Below are 21,901 nucleotides of genomic sequence, written 5' to 3' on the forward strand. Positions count from 1 at the left end.
TGTGCCCGGGCTGGTTTTTAAGTCGCAGATCGGTGACCGTTGCCATGGCGCCCGCTTCCGATGAGTCATGTGTTTTTCGGGCCAACATTCCTGCGTTGTTTTGCTCCCGCTGAAATGAGTCAATCACTCGTGCACTTTGACCCCGAGGTCCCGGGAGGCGGCTACAAATCAAACGACTCCGTGGAAGTGGATTTTATTAAGAGTGGGCTGCCTCTTAGTGAAAACCAACGCAGCTTCAGGGGAATCTCGGTTGCAAATTCTGCGTGTAGAAGGTGCTTAGTGTGAATGTACGTGATTTACATTTACGTGATCAACAGCATGTCCGTGATGGGCTGCTGTAGATTATGGGGCTCAACCCATTTGATTTGTGGGGTCTTTCCAACCCATCTGAAGGGGCTTGGAAAGACTGATGTAAGGCTGATGTTTGTCCAAAAATAGCCTTTAGTTCCTCCCTGCTTTAACCAAATGCATTATCTCCAGTCCGGCTTTACCCAAATCTAAAAGCTTCTCGACTGGAGAGCAACAGCGTAATGCCTCATTTGAAAGCTAAGGCCTGCTTTCTCTTTTTCCGTTTTTGTTGCTTCTTTGTTACGTTTTCGTCACATTTTTGTGGCTATTTGGACACTTTTTTTTTCAAGAAGCTTTTAGATTTGGGTAAAGTCAAACTGTAGAAATGTGCTTGGGTCAGGTGGGGGTTAATGTCTTATTGCAAAGACACTTCTTTAGCTTCAAACCAAGCTGCTTTTGGCTTCAAGCTCTTTGGGCTAACATTGTCACTTGTAGAGCTGCTCGATTATTGAAAAAATAATAATCACGATTATTTTTGTCTTAATTGAAATCACGATTATTCAAACGATTTGTTGCCTTTAAAAAAAAGTCCATCTTTATTTTATTTATTTATTAATCAAAACACTATGATGATATGTTATGTTTTCTGGACAGTCATAAAAGTACAAATGATTTCAAGTACGCCTTGATTAAAGAGAGGTCCCTGTTTCACACCTGCCCCCTGCTGGCCGGCCCTCACACCTGCGCAAGTAAACTGAGCAGTGCGGCCTGATGACATCATCACACAGCACTGTTTGTTTTTATGTCAGACAAAATGGCACGTGAAAAGCGAAGGGAAAATAATCCCAGCGGCATGAAATAACGCAAGTCTGCTTTGCAAAAAAAAAAAATTGTAAAAAAAATTAAAATTGGGAAACATTTTAATCGATTTTTTGCGATTCTGCTAATTTTGTAATCGTTTACAGTTGTAATAGAAATCGTAATCGAATTTCGATTAATTGCACAGCCCTAGTCACTCGTCACTTTGTATTAAACTTAGGGCAAACTCTGATCATTTTGGAGTTGTATTCAGAAGCATTGCCGGACCGGCCCTCTACTTTGAGCTGCAGAGATCAAGCTTCATTTTCACATAACGAAAAGTGGGGCCAGGGAACATGAATACTGCCAGTTGCACATTAAGAGAATACACAGGTTGTTTACGTGTAGCATGAGTAGCTACATGCTAATACAATAAATCGACCTTAGCTGTTGAGGTTTTGTGCACTTCAACTCCTCTTCATTAATCAGCCATAGTCGATCATAGTTTACCCGTCAGTGTGGCCGCTTTTCACGACATTGTTCCTTGTTGTAATTGTGTCATCAGATCGAGCGGCGGATGGAGCTGGTGCGAGTGGTGTCCCACAACACGCACAAGCGGATGGTGTCTTGCCTGCAGGGCCACATCGGGGCCGAGGCTGAGAAGAGACATGTGAGACCAGACTTCTTTTACATCAACACGACATTCTTGTTATGATGTTATCCTTTCCATACTGGAGTTATTGTTCACATAAAAAGCTAAAGTTAAAACTCTTTATGTTACCTATTGGCACATGATCAAATTCAATCACTCCTCCTCTCCTACATCTCTGTGATAATAGTTGTGGACTTGACATTGCACACATTCGATGACCGACTGTATGTTTTTCTGCCCCCCCCCCACACATCCCAGTCCGTACCCCGCCTCTATACAGGAAACGGTGGTCAGGTAACGACACATTGTTTACATCAACCTTCACCTTCTCGTCCGCCCGTGCCATCTTCCATTCACGCCGGCTTTTAGTCGACTTCCAATCCATTCTTTGCATGACACTTTTCCCTCCGGATCTCTCTCTGGTGGGAAAAAAAAAAAAAAACAGGAAACTTGATACGTTTATGAAAGTACAGTGTGCTGTCAGGTCTTGATGGATGCCTCTCTTCCCGTGAATGCGTCTTAAACTTGTTTCTCTTCCTGTAGCTTTGGAGCGCTCTCTTTCCTCTTCCTGGTTCTTCGCCTGGAAATGGAAAATTCCTATCGATTTCCATTCTGTTGTAGAAACCAGCTCTGTGACACTGTTAGCCGCAATTCAAAACATACTGCGATGGCCTGTAAATCACATGAAACCTCAATCGGAATCGTGTGTCGGGAGGGTTTGATTTCATGAGCTTTGCGGGTCATTGCCTTTTTCCACCTAACCTTCTAGTTCCAACTTTCATTCTCCCATTTTTAGTCTAATCTCTGCTTATTTCCTGACTCCAGAAAAAGCTCCCCCTGACGGCGCTGTCTCAGGCCATGGTGGAGAGCGGGAGCCAGCTGGGAGAGGACTCGTTGATAGGGTGAGTTGCGGGATTGATTGGCAGCCCCCTCCTGGCCCCTCCCCCCCCGGCGACTGTTGCTATATAGAGCAGATGCACCCCGGAGACTGTTGAAATATGAGGCCACACGTTTCGAGGCGAGCTGCCCGCCCGGCCCCTTTTTGTTTTGGACTGTCGAAAGCGGTCACACAGTGCTAGGGCTGTGCAGCGAAAAAAAGCACTTTAACCACAGCACGAGTTTCGAGATGAGGTGCCCCGAAAGTGAGGTCCACATGGCCGCAGTGTGACTGTCTGGACTCAAAGAGGAACAGAGATTAGATGGCAGTTTTCTGTTTGGAGACAGTTATTGTGATTCATGCAGAAGCTGAATTTGACTCTGGTTCTCTGGCCTTTAGCAGCTCGCTCTGATGACATCACGGTGACCTGGTTTAGTTTCACATATTGACTGGGAAAAAGGCGCAGCGGCACCGATGACGAGCCCCTGTTTTGCAAATTTTATTTCAACTAGACCTAGGTGATTTCGGAAAACCAGCTTATTGCAATCTTTCTGCATAATCTAATGCTCGGATTTGTGTTTTTTTTTTTTCTTACATAAATAGACAGTTCACGGTGCACATTTTGAATGCATCTGAGCGGTGACAAAAATATTCACTGCTAAATTAATTCAAGAAACAGGTATTTTGGTTTAAACTACAAGGTTGAGCTGTGGGGAAAGTAAGTTTTCTGCAGAGTCCTCATAGATCTGCAGCTTTTTGTGGTATATGAAATGCAGTGTTCACATTACAAATTCGATGTGACCCTGTTCCATATTTGAGCGAAACAGAAAAACCTAATTATATGTTGTCTGCAGTTCTCACAATGTCTACACCAACTAGCACCTAAAAAGATATTAGGTTATTGAACTGGGCCTGGTTGTATTGAATGATGACCTAACTTTCCCTCACTTTCTTGTGCTCGTGTGCGGCGCTGCAGGAAGATGATGGAGGTGTGCGGCGAGGCGGAGAACCGTTTGGCGTCTGAACTGATGCAGCACGAGCTGCAGCTGGAGAAGGACGTCCTGGACCCTCTGAGTCAGCTCGCAGAGGTCACAAACAAATATGACAAACTTAGACTTTATTGGCATTTCATTTTAAAATATTGAGAACAAGTGATTTTAGGAAAGCGCCCTAGAGAGGGATTTTGGGCATTTGAAGCTAGATTGTGTAACATTTTACTCAATAAGTAGAATAGTTCTATTGTCTGTTTACGTTATTGAAAGATTCGACATAAGTTGACTCTGTGCATAACTTCAAATCCTAACAAGGCCGCCCAAAAAGTGACTTCCTGTTTCGATCCAGCACCCCAAAGTAAAAGCACCATCTTATTCATTAGTTCAGCAGTTCAACTTTCTTTCTATCAACAGACAAAACACTTAAAATGTGTATATTTAGTGCCTGCAGAACTAATCAATGAGACGAGCTGTGAGCTTTTATTTTTGCGTGCTGGATCGAAACAGGAAGTCACTTCTTGGGCGTCGTTATTATGATTTGAAGTTATGCGCAGAGTCAATTGAAACTTAAATGTTTGTGTTCACTCAACACTAATTTGACCCGACAGGTGGACATCCCCAACATCCTCAAACAAAGGAAGCAGCTGGCCAAACTAGTGTTGGACTATGACTCTGCTCGAACGAGGTATTAAGTGTGCGCCGGCAAATGTCGCTCCCTCTCTCCTCTGAAATTCACTTTGTGGCTTTTTTAGCTCGACCCCCTCTCTAAAGGCCCCTTCTCCCTTCTCTCTCAGATGGTTGCAGGCGACCAAGTCCATAATCTCAGGAACCAACACTCAAGCACTGACGGCCAAAGCGGACCTGCTGAAGGAGGAGGTGGACGAGGCCATGAACAAAGTGGAGCTGTGTAAGGTACATGTCACAGAGGTCGTTGTTTATGTGGCGACTAGCCGGGACCAAGCAGCAGAGGGTGGATTAGAAACGTCAAAGGAGTCAGAGTGGAGTCCAGGGAAAAATGAGATGAATTAACTTCCGGGTTTAAGGTAAGACACAGCTAGCCAGTTCTCTCCCTTAAAATCTTAGTCTTAATATCGAGTACAGAACAGACTAAACTCACCCTTTGCGATGCTTATTTTATGAGGTATTCTCTGTTAACAAGCTTGAGATTTCATAACTACACTAGCACGTCTCTGGTATCTGGTATCTTGTTGATGCTGTAATCCAAATATGGTCATTTCCTTTCCGGGGTCTTTAGCCACATTGGCTAAAGACGGCAAAAATGCACAGGCGCATGTGTAGACATTACGAAACTTTCGGTGTCTCAAAAGTAGGTTTTCATTCCACTCTTGCAACAGCCTCTCCACACAGACTCTCCAAAATTTCCAGTCTTGCACACAAAAATATGATGAGAGGGATTGTCCCAGCCTGACCTCTTAACCAAAAATCATATGTATGTCAGTAATCTACAGTAAGAGTTTCAAATGGATCTTTTGTTCACCTACAGACATATTGTGTATAAGTGCTTTAAAAGGGAGCCTCAGCTTTGATATTTAACATTTGTAATCAAAAGACAGTCAAAAGTGAGACGCTGGGCTGATCAGGGTTTTGAATTGGCCTGGAGCTCTGTCTCGAGGCAGCTGTGGGAACGAAAAACAAGCTCTCCCTTTCAGCTAACGCCGTGCTAGCAAATCCATGGCGCAGTGATGACCACATTCTGAGTGTACAACTACTTTTTAAAAATGTGGATTGTTTTGTGTTTCATCTTTGACACGGCAACAAACTGCAAATACAGAATAGAGCTCGTCAGCAGTAGAAGACGCAACCAAAGCGATTACTCAGTTGGAATGACTCCTTTCATCAAATGCGGAGTGGCTGTGTACACTCTGACGGGGTCCAGCTCCCGAACATCTGTTAACTTATTAACATTTGTAACATTCCCGTGGGGGTCTGTCCATCAAAGAGGATTCAGGGTTAACTGCCAGTCGTTTACTTTCAGTGTAAGAAGTCGTGCACGGAGTCACCTTTGAAAGCTGAGAGCCTGTTAAACTCAAAGTGGCAGACTTAAGACAACTCTGACACGGCGGGGTTCCATCATCAACGCGCGCTGGCAAAAAAGTCATGCCTTAAATGTCATGAAAAGTATAAATGTACAGTGCCAAACCTCTGTGAAAGAAGTGGCATTTAGCAGAGGTTCCTTGCCTACAAATTTGTTCCAGTTTTTGCCGTTTTTATACGTAACATAGAGACCCTTAAGTCCTCTGACCCAGTTGTCCACATGTGACTGAACAGCCTCGTCAGCAGAGAGTAAACTAAGTGATTGGTCAGCTCAAACCTCTGTTGGATGTGAAACGTCCAGGAAGCTCACGGCCATGTGCTTCCTACTCCCCCAATCCACCGTGGGATGTACAATCCCACGAGTAGCAGGTCTATGCCATATGAGAAAATAATTGCAATGTTTAACTCATCCAAACTCAGGTCACTTTTACGGTAACTAGTGGTACTACGGCTGCACGATATGAGAAAAAAAGAACTTTGATTAATGTGTAATTAATTTAGACAACAGTTTTATTGCGGTCTTTTACTAAACTGTTGCTATAATGTACGTTCCATTAAATTATACTCAAATTTTTCACTAAATTGTGTCAAAACACGACTTAAAGCAGTGCTAAGTAACTTGTTTACCTTAAAAAATCCTTTTCATAGGTAATACAAGTGTTAATGTGTGGCCAGTGTGGCAAGAAAACCACACTTGCAGCTTTCCCTGCTCCGACCCGGAGGCCCCAATACACACTGATGGAATCACGAAGAAGCTAACAGGCTAAAGGGCAAAGCTAACTTTGGGCTAGCGCCACTTAAACAGTATTTACAGCCAAGTTTGAGTGAAACAAATTATCTCCATTGTGTAATTGAATGTAAAATATCCCTCGCTTCCTTTGTCTTCTCTGTCAGCGTAGTATTTACTCTCACGGACAATTAATGAGTAAAAAAACGTCACATGCTACGACACCTGCGGTAGCGCTTATGGCCTCTAGGAGCATGAGTTACTTAGTACTGCTTTAAGAATGACTTAATGGAACAAAATTAGGAAGGATATGACTAGCGCACATTATTTATTTACTGGGATTTTTTTTAAGTATTTATTATCTCCGTCAGATGAAAGATCTCTGGGATTTTGTGATATATTACATCTTGTTGCGTCACTTAGTATTGCAATAAGAGTAAGTAAGTCACTGTAAAGGTCACCAAACAAAGCCCAAGTTTAGATGAGGAGTAAAACAAAGCTGAGTCATATCTTTAGTTTCTTGCATGAGCTGCTATTGCACCTCTATATAAATGTCACCGAGTGCTCCCTGACGGAACCCAAGTTCAGTGGATCAGCCTAACTGCTGACGCCGCCTGCAATTCACATCACAGCACTGAGCCGTGTGTTTGTTTGCCCACAGGACCAGCTGGCGGCCGACATGTACAGCTTCTCCGCTAAAGAAGGGGACTATGCCCGATACTTTGTCACAGTAAGTCCGATTATTGACCTGGGAACGTGTGCAGCTGCAACTGGGAACAGAGGCCTGGCTTGTCCCTCTTGTTTATTTTGCAGTCGGGTGCTTTTTTTTTTTTTATTGCTTGCTACAAAAACACATATTATTGGCTCGAAACCCGTTATATTCGCCCAGGTGCTTGTAACTTTTTAAACATTTTAAATTGCATCCAACTTTATGTCTGCTTTTTTGACCGATTTTCATGGTACTCTGTCTACAGTATAGAAAACAAAAACTCTGGTGCAACGACTGGAGTTGACGTTTTTGGTTTCTGTATCCATCTCTTTTCTTTTTTCAGCTTTTAGAGGACCAGGCAGACTACCACAGAAAATCTTTGACAGTTTTGGAGAGCGTGCTGCCAACCATTCAGGCTCAACAAGGTACCTAACACGCTCATAAACGTTTATTTTGCTGCAGCTTCATACTAAAATCGTTTGCCTTTCTTTCCCCAAGTAATACATTTTTACACTAATAACTGCACAATAATATATTCTTAATTGATATGTACACACTTGCTGTATCAGGCTTCAACATAATAGCTTAAATCTAAGGAAATGAATACTTCCTCCACACACTTGGACCTGCTGAACGCACAAATACAAAGTGCCACTGTGAGCTTTGCTGGAGCTGACCTCTCGATCTGTTTACACCTTGTTCTCAGCCGCCATTTTTCCTGTTTTGCTGCGGTCCCGCTAAACACAGCCTTTCCTGTCGGCCAGTGGAGTGTAAGAAAAGCGCCGGTTCTTAGAGTTTATTAGTAACAAGCAGGCCGACTCCTGTAGCCGCAGTGACATCAGCCCGGTTTGCTTTGGTAGGCGCTGGACTGCGACGGTGCGGTTTTCACCAATGTATTAATATTAAAGAATAGCCCTTTGTCTTAGCTCCCTGCCTTTTTTCCCTTCCATTTATTTTTGCTGCCATCTTCAAGTGGTGTTATGTTCTTGGAGTATATTTTGTTCTCCACTCGACATGTGGTCCAGGGCAGTCGGGCCTGGTCTATCAGCATGTGGGGATGACTCACAAACTCCACATACGCCCCCCCCCCCCCCCCCCCCCACACACACATACCCCTCGCTCTGTCTCTCCCTTCTCGCACTCTCACGCTGTCCCCCATAAACGTGGTCTGTGCTACGGCTGTGCAGTTCATCCAATTTATTAGACTTAACAAATACATAAAACACTCAGGGGGTCATTCACCAAGCGTTTGCTCATGTGCAAAGCAAGTAGCACGTGCAAGAGTGGATCAGCAGCAAAGTCATTTATGCATTATTCTCTCGTTTACATGTCAGATTTGGGGCCTTAAGACTGTAATACAGGCAACATCAGATGGTAAACTAATTAACTGCCAAATCATTGACTGCCAATTGACGTCTATAGACGTCAATTGGCAGTCAATTAGTTAAGTGCAACATGACAACAAAATAGAATGTTTTATTTATAATAAAAATTACCTTCTCAGTCTGCCTCTTCCAAAGCTTGCACTCGGCAGCAGTGCTACATGTGGCTATCCAATACTGGTATCGGATATCGGAGCCGATACTTGGAAAAATACGATATCGGGTATTGGATACAAATATCCCACACTGAACCGATACTAGATTTGACTCTCACTGCTTTAAAAACACATACACACAACTTTTGCAAACGTATTTTTGATCGCCGCGCAAAATGCCGCTTTTGCTAATGGCAACTAATCACAAATCAATCAAAAAGCCCAACATTGTACGGCAACACCACGGGGACAAACCTTCTTCCTTGTTACGAGTCAGTGGCGTTTGACACAGCGCCACCTGTTGTTCTGGAGTGTGCATTATGAACATTTTTAAATTAACCAAACCCATGGATGAATTTGCACAACAAACTACTTACTATACTAACTGAACTGGTAATATAATAAAATGTACAGTATGCCTTATCTACTATATACCTATTCACTAAAGATACAACTCTCTGGAGCATATGGGTATTGTTTGTTTGGTCACTCCCTGTTGTGCAAAATGAAGACCGGCTAATAACTTGCCTGGGGCTGAGCTGTTGACCCAGACATCTGCCGTTTTAAACCAGTTATGGGCGTTAGTGACCATTTGGCTTTCTGAATCTGCTTCAAACGTGCAGATGTTTGTGATAATGGTGTGCGTTCGCTGTGCTCAGACTCTTGGATGGAGAAGCCGGCGTTCGGCACGGGGCTGGACGAACACCTGAAGAGGAGCGGCCGGGAGATCGCTCTGCCCATGGAGGCCTGCGTCATGATGCTGCTGGAGACGGGCATGAAGGAAGAGGTGGGTAACTGCTGTATTTGTAAATACTGTCATACGCCTTAAAACTCCACGTGCGCTGCTCTACGGTCAATGTTTAACCTCCCTCCTGTCCCGCTGGTGAAAAGTGCAGCGGTCGCTTATTAAAAGTCACGTGCTCTCTCCACTGACAGAGCCTCCAGTTGTTTGTGCACATCTGAAGTCCAAACGGGAAAAGGCTTTTGTGTCTGTCAGCTGCTCTGCCCCGCTCAAAGATTTATACTGCTGATGTCCCCACACGCCCAAAAACACAATGGTGTAGACCCGTCTCCTGGCCATTAATCAGACCCGGGTGTTTGCGGGAGAGAGAGTGTGTCGTACAGAGGACACGTACAGAGCTCAGAAAGATTTCAGGTGGAAAATAAGGGCTTTGTTTGTTATAGAGACAGTCGTTTAATATGTGAAAACAATGAGTCTTCCTCTGCCCCCCTTTGCATGAGTTCATGTTCAGAATACTTTAATCAGGGTTTAGTCCTATTTTGCACCCGGGTTAGCCTTTAGTTCGGCAATAACTGGTCTATAATAATAGTTTTGAAAATAAAATATAGAAACAAAAACAAAAGAAAGGAAGTCTATATACAGGGCTCGGCAAACACTTTTTGCATTGGGAGCTACTTAGGTGGATCATACCTAAGTGTCCTTTCACTTAGATGCAGCAAAAAACAGAACTAATTTAAAGAGGGGGTATTATGCTTTTTTCAGTCACATAGCACCAGTCTATATCACACTAAAATGATGACCAAACCTTCTGTTGGTCTGTAAATGCAGTAAATTAGAATAACTGCCTTGTATAAAATTGCTCTCTCAAAATGTCTGTAGTGAATGTCTTGAAATAGGCCTCTGTCTCTTTAAGAACCTCTGACCCTTTCCGACACGCCCCCTCCACACGCTGTCTGTGGCATCAGTGGGGAGGGGGTTCTGCTGAGGAGCAGTGGTTGGTTACTCGGCTGGTGACGAAAGCTCGGAGGCGTCTCCAGGAGGTGGGGGCGTTCCTAGGAGGACTCAGGCAAACCTATCCCTAAAATGGCCGCCATCAGAGTTTTTACAGATTACTCAAAAATACGTGAATGTGCCAAGGCAACACTTCAGGCATGTTTTAATGAGGGAATGACATAATAACATGATGTAAAGCTTGAAAAAGTCGCTTTTGCATAATACCCCCCCTTTAACATTCACAACAACGGGAAATTTGTGTTTATTTTGTTGTATATGCAAGTTAAATGAACTCCAACACAGTGCTCAGATGTTTAGGATAAGCTTTGTTCAAGTGGCAACAATTGTATTACACTTTTGCGAATGGGGGGGTCTATGCTTTATTGTGGTGCATGTTTGGCCTTGTATGTTAAGCAGATGCATAGATCCCAATCGTTCCCAAATTATTTCTTATTCATGTTTCTGTCAGTCTTTATTTGACACTTCAAGTTGCAAAGCACAGAAGTGATGTGTCACAGCCTGGTGCCACTCAAAGGCCCGACAAGTGCCAGCGGTGGCCCCGGTGCCAGGGTCAGTCTGCCTCCGCTCTATGCATCAACTGTAGTCCCATGAAAATGCTCTCAGTTTGTTGAACTCTCAAGTTGTTCTGCTTCTGAACTTTCTGAAAAGTCTAGTTCTGTGGTCATCAAACAGAAACTCTTTATAAGCCAGAGTATTTTATTCTCTTCAGATTAAAACAGTGAATATAATAGTAAACATTTTGACGTTTTCAGTATGAGTAAATAGAGGGTTATGCGTACTTCCTAATCGCGCAGTTGTACTCCATAGGGCATGTATACTCCGTAGTGAGTCATGAGCAAAGGGGGCATTTGTTTCCCTCTTAGAGTTCATTATGTGCAGCTGGGCCACTTTATATAGCATCTCAATACAGTGTTTTTGTGGGATAATGAGCGAGTGTGCGACAGGGGAAAGGGCAGCTTTGAACGGAGGGTCTTTATCTTTCCCTGTGTGCCATTTGTGTTGCTCATTTGGTATTTGTCGTTTATTCAGGGGCTGTTCAGAATCGCAGCAGGAGCTTCGAAGCTGAAGAAGCTGAAGGCAGCGCTGGACTGTTCCACGTCACAACTCGAAGAATTCTATTCAGACCCCCACGCTGTTGCTGGTAAGGCTACACATACTAAGACTAAATCTGACCCGCTAAACTAATACAGGAATGCAACAACAAAAAAAGATCAGAAAAGGGGAAATAGAATATATGGTTTCACATTTATTTAAAACATTGCTCCATATGCTTTAGCTTCACAGGCATCTAGACTCAAATGAGGAAGCAGTTAGCAGCGGCAAAGACACTTCTGTGAAAATACAAATAAAAAAAAGGTCATATGATGCAATTGAATTAAAGGATGTATCAAGATTCCTGTGTTGGCTTGAAATGACTGCCTCCATTCAGCAGAAAGGGAAGCGTGTACTTTCCATTAGACAGTAGCGCGGCTGGAAAACGTCAAAATGTCTGATTTTTTTTTAGGGGCGCTGAAATCCTACCTGCGCGAGCTGCCAGAGCCTCTCATGAGCTACCAGCTTTACGACGAATGGATCCAGGCGTCCAGGCAAGGCTCGCTGCAACACGCCCGGGGTTACGGGTGGAAAGCGTGCTGAATGTTGTGTTCGTTTGTTGCTTTCAGCGTCACAGACCCGGACAAGAGGCTGCAGGCGCTCTGGGTTGTGTGCGACCAGCTACCAAAGAACAACAAAGCTAACTTGAGGTCAGTGCTGAGGCCGTGACAGGCTAACGTCGTATCCCGGCAACGCTGAGTGGATGATGGATGTATCATTTCCTCACAGGTATTTAGTGAAGTTTCTTGCAAAATTAGCCCAAGACAGTGAAGCCAACAAGATGACCCCGAGCAACATCGCCATCGTCCTGGGACCCAACCTGCTGTGGGCAAAAACGGAAGGGTAAGAATTAGTATAAAGAACCTGCAGTTACGCGTAAGACCTGAGGTGGCAGTAGTGAGTATAAAAATGACCAACGTGCATCTAGTCCCTTTAATAAGGGCTTAAAATAGAGAAGCGGTGCCCGATCCTAATGTGTGTGCACAGTTTGTCCGTTAGCCTGCTCAGTGTGTTTTTCCTATAGCCCTTAGCATTAGCCACCAAACATTGTTATGATTATGAATCCAGATGTTTTCAGCTGTTGCCAACCCATCGACCACATTTAGGTGAGGTCAAAGCAACAGTGTAAACGCCTCATTTGAAAGCTAAGGCCTAGAAAAGTGGTTGTAAGTTTTTGTCGCGTTGTTGCCGCATTTATGTCACATATTTGAAGCATTTTTATTGTGTTTTCGTATTCAAGTCAAGAAGCTTTTAGATTTGGGTAAAGCCAGACTGGAGAAAATGTGCTCGGTTCAGGTGGAGGTTCAATGTACAGATTTTGTTTTTGTTTTGTTTTGTTACAGAGACTTAGGAATTAGGCTTAGGCTGGCCACAATAAAAGTCCACTCTGAAATGTCCACTTTTGCTTTATTGGAGCCTTGTTCCTCATTGTTTGTCATTTGTTTCTTCTCATACTTGTTGCCCAGGACTTTGGCTGAGATGGCTGCAGCTACCTCCGTGCACGTGGTGGCCATTGTGGAGCCCATCATCCAGCATGCAGACTGGTTCTTTCCGGAGGGTAGGTGCACATCTCCTGACCTTCATTCACCACTCTCTTAAAGCAACTGTGGGAAAGTTCAGAACCATTGGACATATGGGCTTATTTTCATTCCAGATTGTGACTTGACTGTTTGCCAAGCGTTCATTTTGTTTTGTTAGCTTTGCCAAACACTTGTACGGGCCCATTCGGGGGTAAACATCTGCCATTGTTTAGTCATTAAATCTGCTCTTTTGTTTGGTTCAATCCAGGTGCTTTTGTGTACCAAAAACACAGAGCCCGATTAGTTTGTCGTTATCTCTCTAACTTTTTTTCTTCCATGAATGAGATTATAAATATTGGAGTATTTTCTGATTTCAGATATCGAGTTCAATGTGTCGGGGATGTTCGCGATGCCTACTCCTGCGGCGAACCACAACAACCATCTGGACTACGACTCCGGGACCATCGAGAGGAAGAGGCCCGGCAGCATGGTGGGACCGGAGAACGAGACGCCGCGCAAAGACAAGTGAGATCCAACTTCGGCGTCTAAACCTCGCTGACTCGCTTGCTTTATCTTGAATCAAGCCTTTCTTCTGTGTTGATTTCTACTGAAGTGATTATACTTTTTAACTAAGCATGAGATTATGACGTATGAGAGGGCAATTTGAGAGTAAATGTTTTTTTTATTTTTATCTTCAGTTAATAATATTGTCCAGTGATTTAGTGTTTGTCAAACATGAACAATATTCTGACCAAGTGCATAAGTTAATTTCTTGTAGGTCTGGTCATAATCTCATGCCTCTCTAACCTGACATAATTAGGTGATTCTCTCTTGGGTGTAATCGGCCTCTAATCTGCGCTGGTGTCTCTTGTCCCTCTCGTCCCGCTCTGTCCTGTAGCCCTCCTAACAAGCACTCGGAGCACACGCTGCGTAGAGGCAGTAATACCATAGGTAGAAAGCAGCACATGTCCCCTGCCTTCCAGCCCCCCCTGCCCCCTGTGGAGGCTGCGGGACAGGGGCCGGAGCCATCCCAGCCACAGACAGGGGCCCCGGGGCCCGACTCCCAGCAGACTCTAGCCCAGAGCCTGGCTGCTCTGGCTGCAGCTCAGCAGCTCCTCGCACAGCACACGGAGGAGCTCAGGTAAGGCCCTGCTTTACTTACTGTCCTGCTGCGGTTAGTTTGTCCAGCACACTCCTCCTGCTCCTCCTCCACGCTCACAGCTATGCAGACATATGTCCACTGATCAGACGCTACTGCAGTGTGAGGGCCCCTCTGTTCCTCTGCTCTCTCCAAATCACTGATAACATCAGCAAGTTCACACCATTGTCCCGGGACGCTCTCTGGACACTGGGGCCTCTTATGTAATGCCTGCGGATGTGTTTGACCGTGCGGCTGAAAGGACAACATTCATGAGCAGATTCTTTAGTTCACTGACGGGAGAAGGTACACAGCACTCAGATGAGTCACCCATTCCTTCACTGATCTCAATCTCTGCTGCACTTTTGATCTGATGGAGACACTTTAAACTTGTCACATGGACGGAAAGTTTAACAGACTTGTGTTCTGTTCTTCTGAAGTAACCCCAAGCTGCGAGAGTCGTCCATGCTGCAGAGGAACGGCTCTGACAAAGGTGCACAGCTAAGCATTGGGACCCCCGGGGCCGGACCTACGGGACCAAGCCCACACACTCTGCGCAGAGGTACGTAATGTCAGGTTACAGCTTTGAAAGTTGGATAAACTGAGAATGGCAGATCAGGGAGTGATTGGCTTCAAACCACCCAAGCTCTATGTCAGTGGATTTAACTCATAATCTCCTCATAATCACACAGCGAGATATCCAGGTCACTTTTTTATCTTTAAACTGATCAAATGTATGTTCTTTTATTCGCAGGTACCAAGAAGCAGGCACCCGCGCCCCCCAAACCCACCAACCCCCCTCCCAGCCAGCCCTGCACCTCTCCAAACCCCGCCTCCTCGTCCTCCAGCCCCGCCCCATCTTTGAGCCCCGGTAGCCGACCTCCATCCAGCCACTCCCCCACGTCCCCTAGCCCCTCCCCCTGCTCGCAGCCCAGCGCCACGCCCCGAAGGCACTCCAACAACCAGCCTCCCATCCAGGCGCCCAGCCACCCCCCGCCCGAACCCCCCACGCAGCAGCCCGGCGCCGCCCCTGCGCCTTCTCCTGCGGACCAGCCCAGCACAGACGCCGCCTCTCCTCCGAGCACCCCCTCGCCCCCGGACACCCCGCCGCCGCTGCACCCCTCCTCCACGCCGGCTCAGGACGTCTCCGCTCCTTCCCCCTCCTTGTACCACACAGGTTCCCTACCCCGGCCACGCCCTGTCCCCAAACCCAGGAACAGACCCACCATTCCCCCGCCCCCGCAGCCTCACAGCGCCCCGGGAGTGGGCGGCGACGCCAACGGGATCTGCGCCGGCGCCTACAAGATGATGGGTAAGGACTGATCCTCGACCGCCTGCATGATTCCAACTTTTCTAATGCCGCGTCCGATACTCCAGCGCTGTCCCTCTAACATCATCATTAATACCTCCACAGATTAAAGAGGCGCTAGTCAGAGGTTCGTCCTAATTGACACTTGCTGCTTGGCTGGTCTTTTGCTTCTTCATTAACACTTTGTGCCGTCTCTGGGGTTGCTTTTTATTTTAATTTGCCATTTACTGAGCCCTTACTGGGAAAAAAATTGGCCCAGCAGATGTATTAATAATATTGGCTGCACTTTATGAGAAAATATTGCCACATCCTAATCTTGAATTTTGCAGTAACAATATTATTTTACCAATTAGGGGCCTTATACCTGTTTTTTTGTTTTTGTTTTTGTTTATACCAATGAAAGATGGAGTGAACATTTAAACTGTGGTTCATTCATTCTCAACTTTCATAACACATTTCTGACATCCCAATTCTTCACGGCTTTCAGGTTCACTGATAGCCAGACTAAAATCACAAGTGATATTTAATCTGGGGACCACCAGTTCATGTTCTCGTCGGAGAGGTGTGGTTTACGATCGTCCATAGTCGTTTATTGGGCGCTACAAATGTCTGTCATGCGTCTGCACGAGGCCACAGCCAATCGTATCATCGTATCCGATGACGTATGACGGACCCGCTGTAAACTTTACTTTCGAGCTAAACTATTTAGAACACGGCCTAAAGCTTGATCGAAAAATAGCGTCGCGTCTGCTGCCGTCATGTTTGATCCGTAAATAAACTTTTTTTTTTTTTTTCATCCGTAAATAAACTACAAGCTTCCGTATATCGAATAGCTCAGTAATGCTAACAAAAACTAGCCGATTGACGAAAATGCTTTTTATTCACATGGATTTTTATTTTATTTTCTCACAAACCACTGCATATGCAATATACTGAAGGAGGACAAAGTTGATTTCAAATTCAATTCATTTCACTATTCACTACAAAAAACAAAACAACTTACAGGGCCTTTAATTTCATTTTCAACCCAATATGTTTGATACATCTGGACACGTACTCGGTTTTAGACGATACTCTCTCTTCGGATGCTTGGTGTTGGTTATTCCAGAAACCGCCGGCCGTCTAAATCAAGTGTTTGTCCAGCTGTATCGATTCAAATTGTGTCACAACAAGACTTGACAAGCTTTAAACAAATTAAAAACGGAAATCCATGACAATAACTGAACTTTGACATATGTTTAAGTTACCATTTTTGTTTTTTTTGTTTCAGTTCAAAATCTGGTATTTATCATAAGTTGAAACAAATCACATTCCACAGGACTTCTATATTTTTTCTGAATTTATTCCATTCATTTTTAGATTTACCCTCAATGAACACAAGAATCAGTTGTATAGCCTCTTTTTTTTTCTTTTTTGTATCAGTTGTGGCACAGTTTTATTTACATTATACGATTTTCAATGGGTAAATGCAAGTCCCACTGTAAGTTTGAATCGTTTTAGTCAAAAGGCGTGCCTCCATCTACATCTTCGACAATATCACACGTTTTCCAACAGTGAAAAATACCGCTGTTCTTGTTATCTCGCCCGGACATCCCCCACACGTCTTGTGACCACTGTTCACAGGTCGAGCATGTGAATAATAATTCCTCCTTTTACCGTCATGCTCATGAGCTGCAGCGTTTTCCACTCCACACCTTAAAACATCCCAGAACTGACGTCTTAAAACAAAAACAAGTGCTATAATGAACACTTTTTAGCCTTCATTTTTTTTCATCTTTGTGCTTGAAGCTTGAGTGCACTGTAGACTCTGGGCAAACAGCGCCACCTGCTGTTTACTTCCTTTTCCTGCATGGCACTTTCTTTGCTTTGCTGTTGCTGTTCTGTTGTTGGTGTTGGTGGCTTTCCCTGGAGGCACTTTGGTCGTTGTTGTGTTAAGAATTTAAAAAAAAAAGCTTCTTCGAAGTCCAACAAATTGGACATTGATTTTTTTTATTGTTTTATTTTTGATTGCCATAAGATTCTTAACCTCTTAACTCCCACCTGAACCGAGCACAATTTTCTCCAGTTTGGCTATACCCCAATCTAAAAGCTTCTTGATAAATATTGTCAAAATAACGACGAATACGAGGATGAAAACGCAAAAAAAGCGACAAAGGATTGACAAAAATGGGCCAGAAAAGCAACAATAACACAATGGAAAAGCGACAAATAAACAACTAAAGAGTGATAAAAAAAACATCAACAAAAATGCCACTTAAGAGTGACAAAAAGTGAGTTTTGACAAAAATGTGATGAAAACACTACCAAAAAAGTGACAAAACCTGAGGAAAAAACACAATAAAGTGACAGAAACCTGAAGAAAACACTACCAAAAAAAAGAGAAAATCCTGACGAAAACATTAAAAAAAGAAGACAAAACGTGACAAAAACACTATAAAAAAAACTGACAAAATGTGATGAAAACACTATAAAAAAAAAAGTGACAGAAACCTGAAGAAAACACTACAAAAACAAGAGAGAAAATCCTGACGAAATCACTATTAAAAAAAAGTGACAACACAAACACGATAAAAAAAAGTGACAGAAACCTGACAAAAACACTATTAAAAAAAAGTGACAACACAAACAATATTAAAAAAAACCTGAAGAAAACACTACAAAAAAAAGACAAAAACCTGACGAAAACACTATTAAAAAAAAAGTGACAAAACGTGACAAACAAAAAGTGATGTTTTGATCAGTTTTGTGAGTCTGGCCTATAGGCTTTAAGCTCCAGTCGAGGCGCTTTTCGATTTGAGTAAAACCAAACTGGAGAAAATGTGCTCAGTTAAGAGGTTAAATGTGTAATCCAAATTGATCTCATCTATTTCAGTGTTTCTGATCTGTTTGACCTTGCACTGGCTTTATTGTAAAACACCAATGAACCCCTGCATTATTATTATTATCATTATCATTATCATTATCATTATCATTATCATTATCATTATCATTATCATTATTATTATCTCATTTGACTTGACGAGTAATGCTTTGTAAATGGGCTCTAAATCATAAATGACATTTGTGTGGTTATTATGGATGATTTGCCCTAAAATCCCATTGTTTTCTGTCCAGACCCGGCGATGTCCTTCAAAGGGCTGAGTCGAGCGCTGGTCCCGGATTTCGGCGTGGACCCGTCGAACCCGCCCACCGCGCTGTTGCTCCGAGACTGTGAACTGGACACTGAGAGCACCGTGCTTTAACCAGGAAACAAACCCCACCCCGAATCCCCAGACTGTCCATCGCCGCTTTCCCTTTCGGTCACACGACTCATCACATCGGCTGAATACCGGTCAACTCTGGTTATTTCATCTCTCTACTGTCCCTTCATCTGAATTCTGACTTCTCCGACGGCAAACTCGACCTGTTGCAACTCACGTAAAAGCACATAATGTCCGCAAAAGCATATCCTAACACGACTTTTCACCCGTGCGATACAAACCGAGCGTCAGCAGCCAAGACAATCGCAGCAAAAAAATGGACAGAAAACTCGGGACATTGTTTGTTTGTCTTTTCATTTTTTTCTTCTTCTCTCGAATGCCTTAAGAACAAATACAATTAAACTGTAATGGGTTAAAAAAAGTCGAGCCCCTCAAAACCAAAATGATGCTTTCAAGTGTAGCTGGTGACTGCGGGTTTCCGGTCGTCTCAAAACACTTTTTTTTTTTTTCTACGTAAACCAATTATTTTCTCTTTCTTTTCTTTTGTATTTATTTATCCAAAAAAAAAAAAAAAGACATTCCCAGTGACTTGATGAAATGAATGCAGTCTTTAAAGTGATACATGCCTTAATAGATATTACCGTAATGCTTGTAATAAACAGTGTTGCTTTCGTTTTCAGGGAAAGGAGTATTTAAAACTGGGTGGACTTGGTGGTTTTGTAAAGTTGCCGGGGTTTAGCAGCTTTGAGGAATACAGAGTCAGTATTTTTCTTTTGTTTCGTTTGCTCTGATGCTCTGATTGCGACTGATTTATTTGCGTCTTTCGCGCTGAGTTGGGGAACGCCGCCATGCGGGGCCTCGGCAGTGAAGCGTCGATCGACTTTGGCAGGTCAAAAGGTTTTTTTTTTATTCTCCTTCTTCCCAGACTTAAATAAAACTGCTTTTGTCAGTGGTATTTTGCACATGAAAACTAAATAAAAATGTAATTCAGACCAAAACTACAAGATTTCCAGATATTACAATGTGAATTAACATGTTCTTTTCTCCTAAGCTCCAGGATTTGAATAAAACCATAACCTGAACCTAGACAAAACCATACAGCAGAAAACTAAAAGTATATTCAAATATTTAGTCGAGGTTAACTCAAAGTGAATTTCAGGCCATGTGTAATTGTCCTTATATGGTACTACGTCATGATCATCTCAAAGGTTTGTTTTTACAGACAAATGGAGCGTTTTTATTATCCCCATCCTCCTGTCATGTCCCCCGTGCCTCGCTGCCTTATTCTCACGTAAAGAGGGCTTGATGAGCCAAGGCTCTTCAGACGAACAAGCGCCATTAAAGTCAAATGCTGCAGTTTGGAGCTCCGGTTTGTATGCTGTCTATGAGCTTCGATATGAGTCAAAACATGTAATAAGAATGCCTGGTTATATTTCCAAAGAAAATAAAGTCTATACTATATAAGCTGTTTTCATGAGTCGGTGTCTTTCATTTTGTTTCATGGTGGGAGCCGTACCTCTGGCTCCCTGATGAACCTTCCTACACCCTGAGCTACGCCACCACCAAAATGGAGCCTCCATGGCAATAATCGCTCTAAAATAACTATGATCATCTATACATTTAACATGAGTGTTTATGAGATTTTAAAGCAGTACTAAGTAACTTGTTTACCTTAAAGAGGGGGGATTATGCTTTTTTCAGTCCCATAGCACCAGTCTATATCACACTACAATGATGACCAAACCTTCTGTTGGTCTGTAAATGCAGTAAATTAGAATAACTGCCTTGTATAAAATTGCTCTCTCAAAATGGCTGTAGTGAATGTCTTGAAATAGGCCTCTGTCTCTTTAAGAACCTCTGACCCTTTCCGACACGCCCCCTCCACACGCTGTCTGTGGCATCAGTGGGGAGGGGGTTCTGCTGAGGAGCAGTGGTTGGTTACTCGGATGGTGACGAAAGCTCGGAGGCGTCTCCAGGAGGTGGGGGCGTTCCTAGGAGGACTCAGGCAAACCTATCCCTAAAATGGCCGCCATCAGAGTTTTTACAGATGACTCAAAAATACGTGAATGTGCCAAGGCAACACTTCAGGCACGTTTTTAATGAGGAAGTGACATAATAACATGATGTAAAGCTTGAAAAAGTCGATTTTGCATAATACCCCTCCTTTAATAAATCCCTTCCGTAGTCCTTCTTGGGGCAATACAAGTGTTAATGAGATGATTGGGGGGTCTTTCATCCCCCCTGGTGTCTCTGGCTAGAAAACCACAATTGCAACCTTGCCTGCACCGGGTAGGAGTCATCAATACACACCAATGGCATCACAAAGAAGAAGCTAACACAGGGTAACGGGCAAAGCTAGCTGCGGGCTAGCACCACTTTAACAGTATTTACAGCCACGTTAGAGTGAAAAAAAAGTATCTGCATTGTGTAACTGCATGTACAATATCCCTCTCTCCCTTTGTCTTTTCTGTCAGCGTAGTATTTACTCTCATGGACAATTAATGAGTAAAAAACCGCAACATGCTACGACACCTGCAGTGGCGCTTATGGCCTCTAGGGGCATGAGTTACTTAGTACTGGTTTTCCGCCACAACCTTAGGATCACAGGCAACACTGTGATTGTTCTATGAGTTGCAGTATTTGTATGGAGATAAAATAACATTAGATTATAGGCTTATTATACTTTGTATCCACTGCCTGTCTTTACTTGACTTGCTTAGCGCTTGTGTGTGAACGAGCTGAACCTTTGTCACCTTAAGAATATCTGGGTTGGATAAAATAATTCGGAGCCAAAATGCGTTTTTATTTTACAAGCACGTTTTATAGTTTCAAAACATAAACCTCAGAGCATCGAGCCAAACGTGAACTAAAACAACCACAAATATTGGGGGGCCTTACATCGGAAATATACATATAAAACAGTTACAAAAGAGGCAATAAATAAACCTAACTAGACTAACACATCGTTTCATAACCTTGGGGATATATAAATGCTACGAGCTGCACTTTTTTTTAACACTGAAACTTGCACCGACATGCAAAAAAAGAAAAGAAAAAGTCAGACGACACACATCTGTCCCCTGTACGCTTCACTATAGCTGTGCAAAAAAAAAATCAACGAGATAATAATAAATACTTTGTCATACTTTGGAAATCAAAACACGTCGAGTGAGCAGTGCATAGCCAGCCGTCAGTGTACGCTCCCGATAATACTAGAGACGCTGCCGATGAGTCATGAGATCGCCATGGCG

The 21,901-nt window shown here is 43.5% G+C and overlaps 1 protein-coding gene across 1 annotated transcript in view; it reads left to right on the forward strand.

Moving 5' to 3' along the window:
- Positions 1–19,659, forward strand: part of arhgap17a (Rho GTPase activating protein 17a) — a 33,061-nt gene extending 13,402 nt beyond the window's left edge. The window contains exons 3-20 of the mRNA XM_079577472.1: positions 1,652–1,756; positions 2,564–2,640; positions 3,592–3,703; positions 4,216–4,292; positions 4,402–4,519; positions 7,051–7,119; positions 7,442–7,523; positions 9,295–9,422; positions 11,421–11,532; positions 11,896–11,977; positions 12,053–12,133; positions 12,213–12,326; positions 12,950–13,041; positions 13,381–13,528; positions 13,902–14,144; positions 14,582–14,703; positions 14,896–15,453; positions 18,565–19,659. Coding sequence (XP_079433598.1) covers positions 1,652–1,756; positions 2,564–2,640; positions 3,592–3,703; positions 4,216–4,292; positions 4,402–4,519; positions 7,051–7,119; positions 7,442–7,523; positions 9,295–9,422; positions 11,421–11,532; positions 11,896–11,977; positions 12,053–12,133; positions 12,213–12,326; positions 12,950–13,041; positions 13,381–13,528; positions 13,902–14,144; positions 14,582–14,703; positions 14,896–15,453; positions 18,565–18,692 — 2,448 coding nt within the window. The 3' untranslated portion in view covers positions 18,693–19,659. The remainder of the gene's footprint in view (positions 1–1,651; positions 1,757–2,563; positions 2,641–3,591; positions 3,704–4,215; positions 4,293–4,401; positions 4,520–7,050; positions 7,120–7,441; positions 7,524–9,294; positions 9,423–11,420; positions 11,533–11,895; positions 11,978–12,052; positions 12,134–12,212; positions 12,327–12,949; positions 13,042–13,380; positions 13,529–13,901; positions 14,145–14,581; positions 14,704–14,895; positions 15,454–18,564) is intronic.
- The last annotated feature ends 2,242 nt before the right edge of the window (positions 19,660–21,901 follow it).

The sequence above is a fragment of the Gobius niger genome, assembly GCF_951799975.1.
Source record: "Gobius niger genome assembly, chromosome: 19".
In the NCBI taxonomy this organism is placed as follows: domain Eukaryota; kingdom Metazoa; phylum Chordata; class Actinopteri; order Gobiiformes; family Gobiidae; genus Gobius; species Gobius niger.